The sequence below is a fragment of the Pseudorca crassidens genome, chromosome 10 (assembly GCF_039906515.1).
Source record: "Pseudorca crassidens isolate mPseCra1 chromosome 10, mPseCra1.hap1, whole genome shotgun sequence".
In the NCBI taxonomy this organism is placed as follows: domain Eukaryota; kingdom Metazoa; phylum Chordata; class Mammalia; order Artiodactyla; family Delphinidae; genus Pseudorca; species Pseudorca crassidens.
Window position 1 is genome coordinate 1891320 of NC_090305.1, and position 20445 is coordinate 1911764.

The 20445-nt window shown below is 45.7% G+C and overlaps 1 protein-coding gene across 2 annotated transcripts; it reads right to left on the minus strand.

Moving 5' to 3' along the window:
• Positions 1 to 7007: 7007 nt before the first annotated feature.
• On the minus strand, positions 7008 to 16587 carry SERPINB1 (serpin family B member 1). Of its 2 annotated transcripts, XM_067751850.1 has the most exons (8): positions 16457 to 16505; positions 15634 to 15742; positions 15041 to 15215; positions 13219 to 13356; positions 12429 to 12546; positions 10923 to 11065; positions 10670 to 10837; positions 7008 to 8574 (listed from the first exon to the last, which is right to left on the minus strand). In XM_067751850.1, exons 2-8 carry the CDS (start codon positions 15642 to 15644, stop codon positions 8173 to 8175), a joined length of 1155 nt encoding a protein of 384 aa, XP_067607951.1. In that variant the 5' UTR covers positions 15645 to 15742; positions 16457 to 16505; the 3' UTR covers positions 7008 to 8172. The 2 variants fall into 2 exon arrangements, with proteins under 2 accessions (XP_067607951.1, XP_067607952.1); XM_067751851.1 differs by lacking the exon at positions 15634 to 15742 and having other exon boundaries at positions 16457 to 16587.
• Positions 16588 to 20445: the final 3858 nt, after the last annotated feature.

Sequence of the window (20445 nt, forward strand, 5' to 3'; positions counted from 1 at the left end):
CTGTAAAATGAGGATACCGGTTATACCCAACTCATCAGATCGTCTAGGGGATTAAGCAAGCTCATAGCAAGTTTGGAGAAGTTCCCGTCCCATGAGCACCGTGACTCTAAAGTGAGACACTACCTTCCTCTTACAGTTTGGCCCTTGCGGGAATCATGTCAAAGCAGAATCTCCCCAGGTCACAGGCTGGAACTCGGCAGGACTGTGCCAGTGGGCAGGGTGGGTGCATGGGGACGTGGTGGAGGAGGACAGGCCCCGTCCCTCTTCTTTGAGGTTTTCCCACGTGAAACCTTGATCGCTGGGTTGGTGGTTCTTAGCAATATAAATTAAGCCATCGTTCGGCTTTCCCTCACTGGGATTTTCCATGTCCATGCTGATTTTGATTTACTTTTATTTCTTCTAAAAAGCAGCACGCAAAGAGGCCTTACCAAGAGTTTTATTCGTTGTCATAACAAAACTGTGGTGGAACCGCTCAGAAAGACAGCGGTTTCCTGTGTAACTGGTCACAGCCTTGCTCAAGATGAGAGGCTTTTTCTTAACACCTAACAGAGAAGAGCCAGCTAGGGATAGAAAAGCCAAATACTTTATTTGATGAATAGATTTTTAAATTTTTATTGAAGTCAGGTTGGTTTACAATGTGTTAATGTCTGCTGTACAGCGAAGTGGCCCCGTTACACATGCATATATTCTTCTCCATATTCCTCTCCAGTGTGGTTTATCGCAGGATATTGAACAGCTCCCTGTGCTAGGACCTTGTTTATTGGGGGCATATGTTATCATCACATGTGCACACAAAGCCTGCAGAGCCTCATTCCTCCAGGGTGGGGCTTTCTCCACAAGGCAAGTTGTCATTCAAAACAGATTCATCCCAGGCTCCACACACAATGTCCATATATCCACAACATGTAACATTAAGGAAACTCCGAGAGTATACAGACAGAACTCCTCTAGGTCTTTAGGAAGTAGAGGAGAGGGTACCTTGGCAGGGCTGTGACACCCAGAGGGCTGGGAGAATTCTCCTTCTTGTTCTGGGTGCTGAATACGTGGGTGAGCTCATCTCGTGAAACATTTTTGAGCTGTCCTACTTACGCTGGTTGATTCCTAGCAAATGGCATTTATCAAAATACAGACATTTTTCAAAAGCTTAATAAGCTTTCTAAAGTCAAATAAAGGTGATCCCTAGTTAGGACAATAGATGGTTGCAATGATTAAACAAAACAAACATTATCCAAAAGCAATGAAGAGAATGGATGGTACTGCGTGGACAGCCACCCCGTTCCAGGATCACCTGACCCCCACCCCCGGGGCGTCACTGATCACCTCCCCCTCTGACGACACTGTGCCTCTGCCTCTGTCCTCAGCTCTCAGGCTTTGTGGCGCCGATTTCCTTGTGGTAATTGTTTTCCTAAGTGGATGGCCACCTCCAAGAGAATCACGCCGCCTTGTTTATCCTCTGTCTTCAGCCACCAGGACAAGGAGAGGCACACACTGGGTTCTCATGTTCCACCTGACGAATGGCTGGGTGCGCTTTCCCTGTGGGTCCTGTGGAATCATAGGACCTCGTGGATGAACCCCAAAAACATGCTAAGTGAAAAGAGTCAAACACAAGAAAGCACATATTTTATGATTCCATTTATATAAAATTCTAGAACAAACAAAAGTAATCTATAGTGACATTAAAAGATCGGTACTGCAGCTACCACTGGGGTCAGTTTACCAGAGTTATGAACTGGACATGAGCTACCCTAGAGCGGGGACCTTGTTTGGGTGGTTCATTGTGGCATCCTTAGGGCCTGGTTCGGAGCTTAGCGCGTAGCATACGCTAAGAGAACACAAATTAACAGTGAATGACTTTGAAATCAGAGCAAAGAGAATTCATTTGAACAATCGGAAGAGGTGCCTCATGCTGTTGTTCAGGGGAAGACTGTGAATCTTGTTCCAGATTAACAGTATTTCTGGAGTTAACGTATGTTAATTTAAAAAACCCACAATGATGAAAAAAATCATCAATTTTTGAAAATTAGTTCAGCAGGCAACAACAGCAAGTAGTGTAGGACATAAAATATAGTAAGAAATTAATAAGTTTAAAAGGCACGTAAGTCCTTACCTTTTAATATATTTAGGTCATATGAAAGCAATCGAAAATTTTAAGTATCTACTGTTTTGCCTTTATAGAAAACATCTGGGTTTACTTAAAAATGGGAAAATTTTTATCCAGTTTCCTAAGTATTTCAGCTAATGTATCAGATTTTCACAGAAGACTAAAATTTGTGATGCATTTATTCTTTGAAAACTGACTTTTTAAAATATTGTGCAATCATAAAACATTTACATTTCTAATTGACGGGAAACTCTTAGGTATCTGCTGAAGCAAAAGTTCTTACTACCAGAATTTATTATAACAGATTTACAAAATAAAGGAAGGGTTGTCGTCAGAAGTTCCGGAAAAAACTCTTTCAGTAACTTCCTCTTGCTATGCAGGCCGGTTTTTTAAATGCTGTCTCCTGTGTGCTAGAAAATCACCTGTGTTCCATGACACTGGTGGGATTTCACACTACAAATTATCCTTTTTGGCAGAGTAATTTGACAGATTCATTCACTCCACACGCTCTGTCCACACCCTGTAGGCTGGGCTCCCGTCACACCAGCTACTGACTATTTATTCAGGTAGAAAGGATCTGGTGTCGCAATTCTGTACATGTGATTAGAACCCTGCAAGAAATGCTTTTATACTTTGTAACCTGTACATGTCTACGAGCCATCGACCTCTCCAAGGTCGAAGTACAACAGATCCTTCCTTAGTCCCGAGTGGTTTTTTAAATGACAGATTCATCCTCCAGTATATTTCTTATCCCCAACCGATGTACAGTTTTGTGCCGAGATCTCGGCTCTTGGCAGTGACCCTGGAGGGGGACAGGGTGCTGGATTTGTGCCACAGTTTTGAGAGTAAAAAGGGCATTGCTAATAGTTCCAGTAGAGTCGGACACACGCTGTTTTGAGCTGGGACGAGAGGCACACATCATAAAGCAGGGCTCATGCTGAGTGAAGCTGTTTCTGGGCTCTCTGATCTGTTCTATTTCTGACCATCTTTGCACCAAAACCCGCCCTATGTTATTTATGCAGCTTTAGGTAAGTCTTGATTCGATTAAGTATGTCTGCCTTTCTGGTTCTTCTTCAAGATTGCCTTTGTTATTCTTGGCCCTTTACATTGCTGTATAAATATTAGAAGGAACTGTCATGTTTCACCAAAAGTGAAACAAAACAAAAGCTGGGGTTTTTTATTGGGCTTGCATTGATTTTGTAGATCAGTCAACACTTTTGAAATAATGAATCATGACCATGGTATAGCTCTCCATTTATTTAAATCTTTATTTTCTCTCAATACTGTTGATAGCTTTCTGTACTATAGAGGTCCTGAACATCTTTTGTTGGTTTTATTACCAGTCACTTGAACATTTTTTGACAGTTTTGTAAATGCTGTTAAAAAAATTTTCTTTTAACTGTTGATGTTACATAGAAATACAAATCAACTTTAAATTGCACTTGTAACCAGCGACATCTTACTTAACTCACTTTTAAATTCTAATAATTTAGACTTTTTATGAAAATAATAATCTAAAATAGGGAATTCCGTAGCCGTCCAGTGGTTAGGACCCTGCACTTTCACTGCCAAGGGCGCAGGTTCGATCCCTGTTTGGGGAACTAGAATCCCATAAACCACGAGGCACGGGCCAAAAAATAAATAAGTAAATAAATAAGTTTAAAAAAAGATCTAAAATACTATTTTCTTCCTTTCAAATCATTATATATTTTATTTATTTTTCTCGAGTTACTGTATCAGCGAGAATCTTCATTAAATTATTGTATAAATGGTGGCAACATACATTCTTCTCAAATTGCAGACCGATTTCTCATTTATTTCTTTCTATTTTTGCTAGTTTCACTTTGAGGGCGTGGTGTTGGGTGCATGCAAATTTAGAATTGTTATGTTCCCCTAGTGAGCTGAATCTTTTTACCATTATGAAACGTCTGTCTTTATCTCTGGAATAAGAGAAACTACTTTGCCTAGTATTTTTAGCTACCTCTACTTTTATGGTTAGCATTTGCATGATATTCTGTTCCATTCTTTTCCTTTCAAATCCTATTTTTATGTTATAGATATATGTCCTGCAGACACCATCTAGTATGTTTTCAACCCTGCCTAACCATCTGTGTCTTTTAACTAGAACATTTAGTCAACTTCCATTTTTAATTATTTGGAGTTTAATATACCATCTTGCTCTTTGTCATGCCTGTTCTGTGTATCTCTTTCTCTGTTTTCTTTCCTCCTTCTGGATTGGTTGTGTATTTGTTGTTATTCCTTTTTTCCTCTCTGGTTTATTTGGGAAATTATAAACCCGTTTGCTGTTCTTCTAGTGGTGACCTTAGACAGCACAACATGCATCCTTGACTTAACAAAATCTAATGTAATTGTACTTATACTTTTATTCTCTTCCCAGACTATGCAAGGACATTTGGACTTTTACATCCATTTTCTTCCCCAACTGCTATGCTATATTTTAATTCTGTATATATTTGAAGGTCTATAGACATTATTACTGTTGTTTAATATTGTCAATATTTGTTTAAATTTACCATATTTACAGTTTTTTCCTTCCTCTTTATTCTTTCCTATAACTCTGACATTCCTTCTCCATAAAGAATATACTCTAGAATTGTTTTTGAGTCTGCTGGTGGTGAACTCTCAGTTTTTGTTTGTCTGAAAAAATCTTGAGGGATATTTTTACTGGGTGTGGAATAATTCTAGGTTGGCAGGGTTTTCTGGTGTTATTTTCGCCAACATATTAAAAGAATCGTTCTGTGATCTTCTGGCTTTCATCATGTCTGTTGATGCATGCGCTATCTTTCTAACCACTGCTCCTGTGATGGTACTTTGTCCTTTTCCTTTGGTTGTTTTGTTTTCTGATCATCTCTTAGTCTTTGGTTTTCTGCTGTTTTCACTGGACGCATCTAGAGATGTGCTTCTCTGTAGTATCCTGCTTGGGGCTCGAGCGGGACTTGGAGAATCTGTGAATTGATGTCGTATCAGTTTGGAACCCTCATGTTGATTGTTAGCTCTTTGACCATTATTCTGCCCCACGCTGTCTCTTTTTTTCTCTTTTCCTGTGGAGTGTCTTCTTACTGACTCATTGGAGTTTTTTATCTTCCCTTTTGTACTTTTCCATCCTTTCGTCTTTCTGGATTTTATTTATTTTTTCTTTCCGGAAGAAATTATGATTTCTCCTGACCATGACAATTCAGTTTCTCTCTTTTGCTATATCTAATTTGCTAATAAATCTTATCTATTTAGTTCTTCATCCATTACTGTCTATTTGAGCCCTGGAATTTCTATTTCATTTTTATTCAAAGATGGCAGTGTCTCTTTTAGGTTTCCAGTTTTCTGCTGAAATGTTTAACCTTGTCTTTTGTAATCTTGATCATAGAAAACCGTGTTGTTTTATAATTTGTGTGTGATGATTCTAATATTTGGAGCCCCCAGTACTTCTGTTTCTATTATCTGGGGGGTTTTTTTTGGAGGGGGGTACTGTTTTTTTGCTTTTTATCTTTTTTTGCTGGTTTTAATATACATTGTCATGGCTCTTCACCCATTCAGTTATCTTTGTATGCTGGGTGTTGTATAAGAAAAGCTGATTATAAAAAATAATTTGAGGTTTATGGGTAATCTTTCCCCAGAGATGATTTTTGTTTGCTTCTGCCATATGCCTCTGGGTTTTAGCAAACCAGGATGAATGTAATCCAATTCTAGGGGCTGGAATTTTCCAGGCTGTCCGACAACTTATAGCAGGGCTGCATTCCGAAACGGTTCACTCATACCTGTAGGGTGTCAAACGAAAGCACAGGAAGTATAACGGGGCCCCTGCTCCTGACAGATCCAAACTCAGCCTGCCTAGCCTAGAACATTGCCAGAATCCCTGCTTCACACCTCGTTTATCTCTTTTGGATTGGGAAATGCACATGGGGCAAAAGTGATTTCCAACTGTACCTGTTTCTCCTGGATCTTGGCCCAGTAATTTGTGATGATCATGTCAACCTTCCTCCTATGGGCTGATGCTAATTTTGTTTGGTTGCTTTTTCAGTTGGTCTTAAGAGGTTTGAGTTACCTACTTCACCATTATGAGAAGCAGACGTTTTCCACGTAAAGTATGAACTGGGGGACTTCCCTGGTGGCCCAGTGGTTTGGCCTCCGCACGCTCACGGCTGAGGGCCCAGGTTCAATCCCTGCGTGGAGAGCCAAGATTCCATTTGCTGCATGCAGGGAGGCCAAAAAAAAGAAAGAAAGAAAGAATTGCATCTAGTCTCTGCTCTTGAATTTACTAGTTTTTCTGATTTCAACAACTGACTGGTAGTCCATGGGCCTCTTCCCTCAAATACAAGAAGGAGGATTGAGCAGATGGGCTTGGAGCCCATGTAACTCAATTAACACGATTTAGTCTAAATCACTGAGTAGATTTTAGGATGAGGAGGGCTTCCCTGGTGGCGCAGTGGTTGAGAGTCCGCCTGCCGATGCAGGGGACACAGGTTCGTGCCCCGGTCCGGGAAGATCCCACGTGCCGCGGAGCGGCTGGGCCCGTGAGCCATGGCCGCTGAGCCTGCGTGTCCGGAGCCTGTGCTCCGCAATGGGAGAGGCCACAACGGTGAGAGGCCCGCATGCTGCAAACAAAACAAACAACAACAAAAAAAGCGTAGCAGAAGGCAGTGACTGTGGCTTTTCTTGTTGTCCCTGTAGCTAAAACGACCTGGGACATAGCAGGTGCTAGTAAGTATCTTAAGGAAAAAAGAAGGAAGAAATGCTTGCCAACATGAGATTTGCTGAAATTTTGTTTTGTGCTGTGGAGTCACTCCCTATCAGGACAGACGTGATCGCTGGTCAGGCCAAGAACCCCCTTTTGCAGTCTTGGCTTGTCTGAGATCAGGGAGAAACAAGAAGACGACTGAGGTCAGTCTGGTTTGCAGCATCTTAGGAAACTTTATTAACCAGCCCACCAGCTTTATGGGAGCACAGAGGTGCAGCATTTCACACCCCCTTCCAAGGAGTGCATTAACGAAGGGTTATATTAATCAGAGTGCAGCCTCACCCCATCTCCCACCACAGCGTTGCATAAAGCCGTACCATTACCATACTATGGACGTCAAGAGCCTTTATCAGAAAACATGGCAGAAGCCGGTTAACAATGAGATCTCTGCGCCACCTCTTCGCTTAATAGTATCTCCTACGAAATTTTTCTTTTTGTCATTTCTTGGCATCTTTCATGGTGAGACACCTACTGCTTGATTCCTTGTGATCCCACACCAACTCATATCAGGAAGGAAAAGGGAGAACAGAAAAAAAGGAGGGGTTAGGTTATCACCAGGTGGCTCTTTGATAGTTTGACACCTGGAGGGCTGTAATGGGATACAAATCCTGCAGAACACAGGCTCAGAGACATTGCCAAGGCAAGTCTGTCTTCATAACGCAGACCCTTAACTGCTGCGCTCTGCGGTATTTCAATTGAATATCTGTTTTTAAGCCGCCCTTCAACAATCAGGGTATCTCTATATTACGGCTTCCAAAGGTCTATCTATAAAACAGATGACAGAGTGACCGTGTTCCCCCCGGCTCTCAGGAAAGTATAGCAACTTCATAGATTTCTACGTTGTCAAGAATCTACACATCTGATTTTTTCTTTGCTTTTTTAACTTGATGCATTCAAAAGAAATCACTGGATATTTTTAGCATAAAAAAAGAAGAGGGCTTCCCTGGTGGCGCAGTGGTTGGGGGTCCGCCTGCCGATGCAGGGGACGTGGGTTCGTGCCCCGGTCCGGGAAGATCCCACATGCCGGGGAGCGGCTGGGCCCGTGAGCCATGGCCGCTGAGCCTGCGCGTCCGGAGCCTATGCTCCGCAACAGGAGAGGCCGCAACAGTGAGAGGCCCGCGTACCGCAGAAAAAAAAAACAAAGAAGAACAGATACCCATGCCAAGTTAATGGGTGTAACCAGCCAACAGGACTGAGCTTACAAAGGAGATTAAAGATTCATTTTTGGATAGCAGTTATACTGGTAAAGATCTATGAAAATGGTCACCATTGAAAGGGCAGGTAAACTGCTCCAAGCCTGACCTTGTATTTCTAGTCTCTATGGGGAGGAAAGTCTGCCGAGGAACAGGATGTTAGTGGACGGATTGTGCCGAATGAAGAAAATGAACGGGTGGTCGGCGGTGAAATACTCCTCTGTCAACAGCATGCAGTAGCTGACGGCGACCGAGGTGGCAGCCGCCGCCTCTGTGCCCTCCTCGTTCACCTCCACGAAGGACTTGTGGACCACCTTCGATACAGAGAGGCCTCCGGCTCCTGATATGCCGGACAGGTCAGCCTTGCTACTGAAGAGATCCTGCATACCCAGGGAGGCCAGCAGAGTGCTGAGCTCGTAGCTCTCCTCCAGCTTAAACCTGGGCAGCTGGACATTGACCTCAAGGAGATCCAGATTCTCGGGTCTGGTCCACTCACGCAGCTTTTCCAAAGTCAGCTGTTGCTCAATCTGGATTCGGAATGGGCAAAAACAAGAGCTGAAATCATTTTATAGAAGGAAGTTAATGAAGCATTGTTTGAATGAACGGGCTCCCTAGCTTCCTTCATGTTTTGTACCAACAGAGATTCCATTTGGAGGATTTCATTTCTTTCTGGCTATTGGTGATAATGAACAGAGCTGCGTTCCCAGCCACCAAGGGCCCATCCACCCAGGACTCACCAGGCCCCTGCCACATGGGTCACGGGCCGTCTTGGCTAAAATTGCCCTAATTGGTCGCGTGATGCAAGAGGGTATTTTAAAGCTTTCTTCCATTATTTCATTCTGTTTATTCTGAACCCCAGTGATCACTGTTTATCTGGGAACCTCACACAGCGGAAGTTATCTCTGATAGATGTAGCTCATTGGTAAACACAGAAATGGACCTAGTTCCTCATCTAAAATGGGATAACAGTAGCACATACTTGGAGCGCTGTAAGTGCTGAATGAGTCACCCTACACAAGTGCTGTGTAAGATCAGCTACTGTCATTACTATTATCACTGCTACTGCACTGGAACAGACGCACATTCCACTTTTCTACTGGTGCTGGTCATTCCAGACTTTCTTTTTGATAATCAGGAACGGACAAGTATGCAAATACAATTGAAAGAAGGAACACAGTGGTTTTAACTTATGCTCTAGAGCTGCAAATGGCTAATATAAACACCATCCAACAGCAAGTTTGGTCAGGGGTGGGGGAGGGGAAAAGCACACAACAGGCCAGAGACACTGAAGCAAAACCTCACTCTTCACAGTTTTGCCTCTTCCTGGCCCTGGCAAGAGATACGATTGCCTTTAAATTACAATAAGAGAAACCGCAGACAAAGTTCAGGTTAGGCAGCGGGCTTATCTCTCAGACTAACGGGGCACGTGGATCTTTTCCTGTCATGTAGCAGTTGGACATTTAATGCACAACCTACGTGAACTGGGGTGAGAACGACCAGATTTTACAGCACATGGCGAAACTATAATGGTCGAGGGTTTTTCATTTAAAAAAATTGTTTTAATGAAACAGTCCCCATTTATGGCACGGGCCTCCAAAGCTCATCTAAGTGAGTCTCCACGAGCTGCCCCTGGCCAGCGTTCCACTCGGTCTGTACCTTAGATGTTCCCGCCACGTTGTGCACCGATAGTAGCTGAACATTTAAATGTGGGGCTTCCATAAAAAGGAACGAAACTGAGTTATCTGTAATGAGGTGCATGGACCTAGAGTCTGTCATACAGAGTGAAATAAGTCAGAGAGAGAAACACAAATACCGTATGCTAAGGCGTATGTATGGAATCTAAAAAAGCAGTACTGATGAACCTAGGGGCAGGGCAGGAATAAAGACGCAGACCTACTAGAGAAGGGACCTGAGGACTCGGGGAGGGGGAAGGGTAAGCTGGGATGAAGTGAGAGACTGGCATTTGGTAGCGTGGCATATACGCTACCAAACGTAAACTAGATAGCAAGTGGGAAGCAGCTGCATAGCACAGGGAGATCAGCTCGGTGCTTTGTGACCACGTAGAGGGGTGGGATACGGAGGGTGGAAGGGAGACGCAAGAGGGAGGAGATATGGGGATATATGTATACGTATAGCTGATTCACTTTGTTATACAGCAGCAACTAACACAACATGAAGCAATTATACTGCAATAATGATATTAAAAAACGTACAATAAAAAAATAAATAAAATAAAATTATATGCACAGGAAAAAAAAAGTTCTCATCACAAGAAAAAAAATTATAACTGTGTGGTGATGGATGTTAACTAGACTTATTATGGTAACCCTTTCACATCATATGCAGTTATAGAATCATTATGTTGTACTCCTGAAACTAACATAATGTTACATGTCATTATACCTCAATAATAAAAGTCTCTATAAACATAAATAAATAAATGTGGAGCTTCGCACTGGCACACGTGGATGGGCTAATTTACAAAGGAGTGATGGGAAACTGGGAAGGAACACCGGGTCACCCCACTAAACAAAGAACAAGCCCCTATACCTGACACACACACACACACACACACACACACACACACAGGGTCCGCGCATCACTCGGGGTGGGGAGGCGCACCTTCCTCAGCCCCGTGGACTCGTCCAGGATGTCATCCGGCAGCAGGATGACCATGCTGAGGTCCTTTCCCTCGTAGGGCAGTTCCAGCACCCGGCACTTAAGGTCCTCGATGTAGCCAAGCGGAAACCTCTTCTTCTGATACATCATTTTCACTAGTTTTGTGTCTTTCTAAACAATTAAGACACAGATCACTAACATTGTTCTCAGCGTGGCTTTAGAGTGCACAGTCATCTAGAAGGTCACCTGCCCTCACCTTATTCAGTCTGAAAGCTGCATCTTCTGTGGCCTCCATCATGAATTTCTCCTGCCAGTTTCCCTTGAAATAGATGGCATTCACCAGCACCAGCTTAGTCGTGCTATCAACCCCACCTGAGGCCAACAGCTCTGGAATTTTCCCTAAAAAGACAAAGTTAGCTTTTTAAAAATCCACCTATCAGAATTCCACATTTGAACTGACCTTTGCTTAGCAGTGAAATGCCACTCAAATTCTTCCTTCTATTTAATTTCCTTTAACATGGTACTAAGTCAGCCAAGCCCCCGGGGTGCTTCTACTTTAAATAAACCAGCTCGAGGGGCAGATCAGGGGGACACAATCTGCCCCCAAAGGGCCGATGCTTCAAAACAAGTCAATTGTTTAAAGGCTAAAACCAGGAAAACTCGTCTTTTCTGGAACGTGGGATGAGTAGTGGCCTCATTTTGTGACTGGCCATTCTTTTTCAGGAAAAGAACAATTTCTTAACCAAAATGTTTTGTCACTAATAAATAGCTCCCTTCTTCAAATCTTCCAAGTTAGATGCCTGACTCTCACAGGAAAGCTTTTAACAAATATTCAAAAGGTAGGACAGTTCCTCCCCTGAAACACAGGCCCCACTCATGATGTGGCATGGCCGTGACAGTCCCTGATGGAAGGAACACAGGTGTCCTGTGGGTGCCTCAACCGTTCCGTGACTACGACAGTAACACAAACCAGAAAGAGAGCCTGAGGAGACGCAGCCCCACCTCCCGACCCTGGTGTCTTAGACAAGATGTTGGCGAAAAGTATTTATGACCACAGTAGCTTGTAAATATTGATTCACAAGATTTTCATCTCTTTCAGTCTTCGTTCAATGTTAGTTTTCATTTTAAAATGTAGTTTGGGGAACTTATGGGTAGAAAACATTTAGCATCTTCAGTTAAATCATGTTTACATTTCCACTTTGAGGAATTCCTACATTTGAAAGCTCTCTGGGGACATCCCTCCGTGGTGCAGTGGTTAAGAATCCGCCTGCCAATGCAGGGGACTAAGGGTTCGAGCCCTGGTCCGGAAAGATCCCACATGCCACGGAGCAACTAAGCCCGTGCGCCACAACTACTGAGCTCGCCCGCCTAGAGCCCGTGCTCTGCAACAAGAGAAGCCACCGCAATGAGAAGCCCACGCACCTCAACGAAGAGTAGCCCCCACTCACCTCAAGTAGAGAAAGCCTGCGCGCAGCAACGAAGACCCAACGCAGCCAAAAATAAATATATAAAATAAACAAATTTATTTAAAACGGAAGGAAGGAAGGAAAGAAAGAAAAAAGAAAGGAAGGAAGGAAGGAAAGAAGGAAGAAAGAAGAAAGGAAGGCCTGGCCCTGTCTGGCCCTGGGCAGTTGGGCAGTGCAAGGTGGACCCCAGGGTCAGGCTGAGGAGCTAGGGAAGGGGAGAGGGAGTCACCTGCAAGGTCCAGGCGGGTGGACGAAAGGAAGCATCAGTGTGTACGATCAGGGCTGCCCTCGCTCACCTTCCGTCTGCCCTCTGACCCACTCGTTTATGGTCTTCCTTGCGTCTTCGGCGGCCTGCAGAAAATCCACACTGGCCAGTTCAGCACCGTACATTTTCTGAGTTGAAGCTAAGAACTCCTGTTTAAGGAAAGAAAAAGGAAATGTGAGTAACTCCTACTCCATACAGAAATGGTTTTGTAAAATCCTTAAAAGCAACAGAAATTGTCCCAAAAGGCATATTTCATTGTAACAAAAAAATTCTAACCCTTCTACATTTTTTAGTATAGTGAAAAACACACAGCATTCCATTGACGTCCTTAAGCACTTTTAAGTGTACAGTTGAGTAGTTTCAGTGTTGTATAAAATTTATCAACTCCTGGGGACTTCCCTGGCGCTCCCGTGGTTAAGACTCTGTGCTTCCACTGCAGGGGGCAGGGGTTCAACCCCTGGTCAGGGAACTAAGATCCCACATGCCACGCGGCACAGCCCAAATAAAATAAAACAAAATTTACCAATTCTTTTCTACCCCTTGACTAACATTTTCATAAACAAGCAAATACTGATTGTACTTGAAAGTGAATCATGGAATTCACTCTTGCTTTAGCAAAACAGCCAGGGTCAATCTTTTCACTGTGGAGACTAGAAAATGAAATCACATCCATTTCTGGGAAAACTGTCTGTCGTGTTTTCATTCTGGATGATTTTGCTGAATGTTTATAAAACTTAAAGCTGACTTCTGTGACTTGATTGTGCTGGAAAAGAGTCTGCATTGTCTAGTGAGTTTTGGAACATGAAGAGCAAAGTACTTACAGGGAGGAAATCATAGCTTTTCTCTCCATATAACCTGTTAGCAAGTTTCAGAATGTAGGGAGCTCCATGTTTGTTGATATCAGCATTCAAACTCTGAAATCCCGAATGAATCTCTTCAACCCCTTTGAAATAGAGAGCCTAAAAGAAAGAACACATTATTTCTATAACCATTTCTTTTGAAATTATAAGCTGGTTCCTTGGCATTTGCTTCCATCAATTGAAATTAATATTACTAATTATCGATGATCCCCAGCCATCTTCATATTCCATTTTTCATTGGAGAACAAGTAATAGAAAATTCAAAATGTATGTCTTGGTGAAACATAATACGGACATTGGAAACCGTTTTCCCATCACTTTTTTGGTATAATTAGAGTTCCACAAATAGGAGTGGTTAACAAGCTAAATATTTACACAAGTCTGCTTTTTTCCCCAAAAATCAGAAGTGATAAGTTCATATGTATATGCTATAAAAATATAATTTTACTGAAAGTTCTCAGAAATAAACAGTAAAGATAAGAATCATCAGCTATGTAAGAACACAGAGATGGTACAGATTGAGAGGTTTTTATTTTTTTTCCTTGCAGTACTGGCATCAGTAACTCACTTACTTAAAAATAATTTCCTTAAACTTAACATGGGGCAAAGTTGAATTCCCATACATCAGTTACATCTAGAGGCCCTTTCTGGTTTTATGAGGCCTGGGCTGGTTCCTTGCTTTTAAGGCACAAGGAAGAACCGCCACCGTGTACAAAGGCCACTTACTCACTGAGATGTGGAATGTGCGTGGGGGTGCTGTGACGGATCTCTTTACTGGAAACGGGGGTAAAAACTTAAGACTGTTCTTTTCTGAGCTTATAAAGTTCCTGGAAAGCCTCAAAACACAAGCTCAGCTTACCTTGCAGGGGACGACTAACAATGACTAGAACCGGGGTTCTTTTTAAAGTGGATTTTTAAAAACTTTCAAACGCTTTTGTATCTGCAGTGATGAAAAAGGTTGGTTTTTCCTAAAGTACAGAAATAGCAGCTTTGCAGCTGGAACAGGCCCATAAACGTGAATCCGGGCTGGACCTTCCCTGGCTCTAAGTGCAGCGTAATCTGTGACCCGTGTGTTAGAAAGACCTTCACTTTCACCCCTCTTTTCAAGGAAAGCCAGAGTTCCCCACTCAGCATAAAGCACGCCCCGCACACAGGTGCCCTCCACACCCACCAAGGACAGGCAGGACCCTCAGCATCCCCGCCCCCTCTCCCTGCAGGGCCCTACTGCTCACACGGGAACAGGGGTCACAGCCCACCAGGGCACACCTGGTGCCAGGCCCAGGGGTAGGAACACGGACTCACAGGCTCTCGTGTCCCCTTGACTTCTCGACTAGGTGTCATTATGCTCAAAAGTATCAAGACACAGCCGACATTACGGGAGTCGCTGAGTATCACAGGCAAAGCGGAAACTGGACAGTCCTGGGCGGGGGAGGGCGTGGCTTACAGGAAAGCCCTGCAGACTCCTTGCGGGAACGGAAGCAGCCCACGGCAGGGGGTTGTCGGCTTTCTTCCTGCTCCGTCCTCAGTCCCACTAAAAGCAGAGCCTGGCACATCGCAAGTGCTCAGTAAAGACTGGGTCATGAATGACAGCCTGCATCCCAGTGGATTTTTCCTGGGGCTTTTTCTGAAAGTCTGACTTCATGAAGTATAATGTATAATATAACACACAATGCTGAACACCGAAACACAGTTTTGTACAAACGCGCTGCAAGAGCTCAAAGGCACAACTTTCTGGTACGGTCTGTGCGGTAGGCACCACCTGGGAGAGCTAGTTTCTGCTCACCTTGGACATCTGCGCTGCGGTATTGCCTCTGGTCCCCAGAAAGACCATGGCCAGCGCTGATGAAATGCTGAAGGGGGAGATGAAGATGTTGCCGGCAGGATCGCTCTTGTTCAGGGCGCGGAACAGGTCCAAGGCGAAGCGGGTGTTTGCCGCGCTCAACTGCTCCATGGTGAGGCTGCAACACAGAGCAGAGCCCTGAGCTGCCCCCTGCCACACCAGCCAATCGGCAACGCCACTTCCCCATCTCCTCCTCAACTCACGCCAGCCACCTTGAAATACCCTGCAACGAACTTGTACTTTCTCTCTCCCTCTCTGTCTCTCTCTGTCTCTCTCTCGCGGAGGGCAAGAACACTCCATGTGCACAACTGTGGGAGCTTGGGGCGACTGGCCAAGGCTTCAGCAGTGACACGGGATCAGGACTCCGTGTCCTAAAGGGCCCTGGCCGTGCAGACAGGTGCATCTGGGCCCTTCCCTACCACACGTGGGAGCGCACACTTCCCACCCTCCGTTCAAGTCTCTGATTCATTTGAGCCATGAATCCACTGCCCACTTTTACCTGAAAAAGAATGTTTCTATTAGAAAGTCATAGCTACCTGCTACTCATTAAAGCAAATTCCCGCAAAAGAGACAGAAGTATCCTCGTTTTTGAGATTCACTTGCTGGTGTTTAGAGAGGTCCCCAGTCTCACAGCTGGTGAAGGATCTGAGAGTGGGAAGCCAACACAGGCCCCGGGGTCAGGTAGGGCAGCCCGACAAGGAGAAGGTGACAAGTATCCTCTGTCACTCCCGCGGGCACGGAGGGGCTGCAGGTGAAGCACCTGGCCTTGCGCTCAGCTCAGCCAAGCACTCTCCCCACCTGACCTCGACTCTCAGCCCACATACAATCGAGGAAGAGGAACAGTCGTGCTGGCTGCCCAGCGTGTAAGTGCTAAGTTGAATTATTACTGTTGCTGCTGATAAATAATCTCTAGGATCGCACTGGCCTCCCTTCCCTGCCTCCAGCCGCAGAAAGGAGAAGCCGCTCCGCCGGGGCTGCCTGGAAACCGTCACAGAGAGAGAAACATTCTGGACTCCGGCTTCGGCTTCCGCTTCCGCCTTCAGGCCCCAGGGAACGACCTCCGTCTGCCGCAGGCCGCCCGGTTTGGTCTCCCGGGACGCAGCGCCGGGGACCCCGGGTGGGGCGCAGGGCAGGTGGCGGTAACCACCGGGCTCAGGGACCCCGCGAGGCGCACGGCGGGGCGGGGTGCCCACCGGACGCGGGGACCCCGCGGGGCGCACGACGGGGCGCGGTGACCACCGGACGCGGGCACCCCGCGGAGCGCACGGCGGCGCGGGGTGACCACCGGACGCGGGACCCCGAGGGGTGCTCGCGGATCGGAGCCTCTCCCGCCCGGCCCAGATCGCTACCCGGCCTTACCCGCTGCTGGGCTGTCTGGGCGAGGTGCGTGGTCTGGGCAGAGCGCAGAGCGCGGCCCTTATAGGCGGAAGGGAGTGTCCCCGGAAGGCGGGGCGGCGCGGGTGGGCGGGGCGGCCCCGCCCCAGGATGATGCACCGCCTAGGATTTGGGGCTGCGGCTGGGCGGGGCACAGGACGGGCCAGCGCGGCTCCAGGCAGCGCGCTCCTGGGGGCCCAGCACCTCTCTGAGTTCCAGGCAAACTCAGCTCTCCGGAAAGGACCTGATGGGCTATTTCCTACTAAGGTGTGAATGACCGAGATGACAAGGTGCCGGCTCTTAGAGGGCAAACCAGCCTCTTTGGAATCTTATCCAAACACTCCAAACTCCGGCTTGCTGGGGGCTGGGGGTGTGTGGGGGGGGAGGGGCCTCTAGGGTGAGATAGAATCAGTTCCAAACAGCATCCTTGATGTCTGTGTCCCTCAGGAAGCCATGAGTCCAGCCCCAAGACTCCCCTGGCAAGTGCTGAGCCCAGCAGGCTGGGTCAACGCACATACCGAGGCACACCATGAGATCGCCCATCCGTGCGAATAAAGTATCTCTCACCCATTATACTAAAATGTAAACTGACCACTTTTTCCCCTATACGTAATGTTAAAGTAGAATGACTATCGATGAAGAAGAAAAGCAGTAGCTGTTTCTGTGAGGTCTTTTCTTCCCCCCTTTAAATGCCTGCATATGGAATGTCATCAAAATTGATAGTACTTGAGGGTATGTAATAATTCTGCATTCTTGAAACTTCTCCCGTGCTTTTTTGCAAATCTCAACATGAAAAGGGGACAAAGGAAAAATCCTATTTTTCAATTAGTATGGATAATACAATGTAAATGGGTTTGTAGATCTTTTTGACTCTGAGAATTTGTTTATAAGGGCCAGAGAAGACCCAGTAATGAGAGATAAAAATACTCTCTATAGTTTTTTTAAACTATATCTTAATAACTGAGATTGTATTGTGCTTCACAGCTGATTGGAATAAAGAAACCAACATTTATTGAAAGCCAGTCATAGTTAAGTTGAGTGGTTTGATAAAACCGCTAACGTCTCCACCATGTCTCAGAGAGCTAGAGACCCCTCATCAGCTTCTAGCAAGAGGGCTGTGTGAGGAAGCCGAGAGAAAGAGGCTGCGCTGTAAAATTAAAATCCCAGACACGTAAACCAAGGAAACACGGGTTCTGAATTTTCTTTCTTTCTCCTGACGTTTTGTATTTGTACTCACCTGCAGTTAGTAACCTGAGTCAAATATGAAATGAAACCGCTTCCTAAGTCAATACATGTACTGTGTAAGGTTCGGACAGAAGGGACTTTATACACCAATCATCCATCAATCCGCGTGCTGTGCAAGGTCGAGGCAGAGTAACCACTCTGTGCGCTCTTGCGGCTTCAGAGTGTAAACGGCCCCTGACCGAGGTCACACAGAGATTCTCGGACATGCAGGATGGCACGGCCCGTGTGGGCAATGTTGGGCGTATCTGCTCAGCTCGAAGGTGTGGTACCCTGGCTAGATCAGCGATTTCGTCCCCTGGGACAAACCCAACCGAATGAATGCACGTGAGGGCGGGCACCCAGAGACATGCGCGAGCATGTTCATCGCAGCGGGATTTGAGTCAGGTCCAAGCAGAAGAATGGACAAGTCATACAGCAGAACAGCGTACAACAGCAGAAATGAACAAACCGCGGCAACGCACAGCAACTTGGCTGCATCTCCAAGCGCACCGTGAAAGGAAAACGCGCACGCAGCGGTGTGAGTTACACAGAGTTCAGAAGCGCAGAACCAGCCCGTGGGGTTAGAGGTCAGGAGAGAAGGGCACCCTTGGGAGGAAGGCGGATTGCGCTGACTACATTGTCCTTGATGCTTGGCATCTGGGACCTTGATCCTGGAGAGACTGCGAGCCCAGGGCCGGTGGGTTCCCAGAGATGGGGAACGACTCCGCTGCAAGCGCACCTTGACACACAAACCAAGGAGCTCAGTGCCCTCACTCTCAATTCTCCCCTTCATCAAAGTCCCACCGGCCCTAACCCACCCCAGCACCAGGCAGCTAGAGCCCACCCGCGCAGCCCGAGCCCACCAAAATGACCCAAACTATGCAGTCCAGCCCCAAGCTCACCTAGTGCACCTACCGTGTCCTGCCTGTTCCTTCCTGCAAGAGCCCAAATAAAGGCCCCGGTAAAGGCCCCACCACCTCTGCCCTCTCCTCCTCCGCTTGCTGGCCCACCTGGGTGCCTCCCAGGTCCCACGCAATGTGGCGTGTCATCGTGTGACTCCTGTCACTGGAGATCTGTGCCTATAAACCTCCTTCATGACACTCACGTCCACGTCAGCTGCCTTGGGAGGCCGGATTAGAGCAAATCCCCAGTTCATTCCTAACACAAGGGCTGTGAGTGGGAGTGGCTTGGGCAGAGGAGGGCTTCTGGGAGGCTGCCTACCTGCCATGTCTTGACGGGTGGTCACGCAGGGGTATGGATTTGGGGATAATGCACTGACTTGTACACATAACTTGTGTGCTTTGCTGCATGTATGTTATACGTTAACAGAAATCAGTACAAAGTAGCAAGAAAACACACTGAGCATCGGTAATCATTTCCTGTCTTTCCCCTCCCACCCCTACCCTCCGACCAGGATTAGTCAGCTTGAAGCTGGTCGGGGCCCTCTGCCACCCAGCATCTCCACTCCCCTAACTGTGCTGGGTGTGCCCGAGGGACTCAGAGGACCTAGTGAGCCCCTGCCCTTCCTGTTCTCCTACACCCAGCCACACTCAAACCCCCCAGTCCAGGTAAGAAGCGTCCTGTCTACTCTCTCATGTGGGGACACGTCAGTCCTTGGTTCAAGGCGCCCAATGGCAAAGGTGGTGCCGAATAAATTTTTCAAAGATCCACAGGTAGGTTCGTAGAATCCATGGCAAGGAGAAAACGCCAGACCGGCACCAACAGATGTTTGAGAACTAATCGTCCTTCTGTTACTGACCTCAAGGGTAATTGTATTGTGGTTAGGGAACATGATCTCTATATTACTTCAATGGTGAGAAGTGTTTTGACACTTGCTTAATGACCCAGTATATGGTCAATTTGTGTAAATACCCCTTGTGTTCAGATACATCCTAAATCCATTACGGGCAGTGTTCTCTATATGACCATTGGCATGAGTGCACTAATCACTTTATCCAACTCTGTACTTAGATTCACTACTCATGTTTAGCAAGATAATGACTAAATACCAGTATTTCTAGCAACAAACAGAAAATGAAATTAAAAGAAAAGTACCACTTAAAATAGCATCAAAAAAATCAAGTACCTGGAAATATAGCTAATAAAATATATGCAAAACCTCTATACAAAAAAAATTTAACATTATTAAAAGAAATGTTTAAAAATCTAACGGAATGAATATATCGCGTTCATTGAGTGGAACTCAATATTGTAATGATAGTCCTTTTTCTCTGACTGATTTTTTGAATCAATCCCAATCCCAATAACTATTCCAAAGAAAGGGTGTGCGTTTGTGTGTGTGTGTGCACTTGCGTGTGTGTGAAGCTAGGCAGGCTGAAACAGATCTTTGCAGGTACTGACATTTGACGCATGACGGGTGACGAGGCATCAGTGGGGAGACGATAGAATACTTTCAAAAGGTAGCAGCAATTGAATATATGAAAAAAATTAAAGAAGGAAAGATGAGGAGAGAGAGAGAAGGAAGGAGGGAGGGAGGGAGGGAAGGAGGGATGGAGGGAGGAAAGAAAGAAAGAGAGAAAGAAAGAAAGAAAGACAGACAGAAAAAAAGAAAGAAAGAAAGAAAAAGAAAGGAAGGAAGGAAGGAAGAAAGAGGGAAAGAAAGAAAGGAAGGAAAATATTCCTTACCTCACACTGTACCTAAAAATCAATGCCAAGGGTATTTAAGATCTATGACAGCAATATGAAAAATAAAATGAAATAAATTTTAGAAGAAAATGTAGGCGAATTTT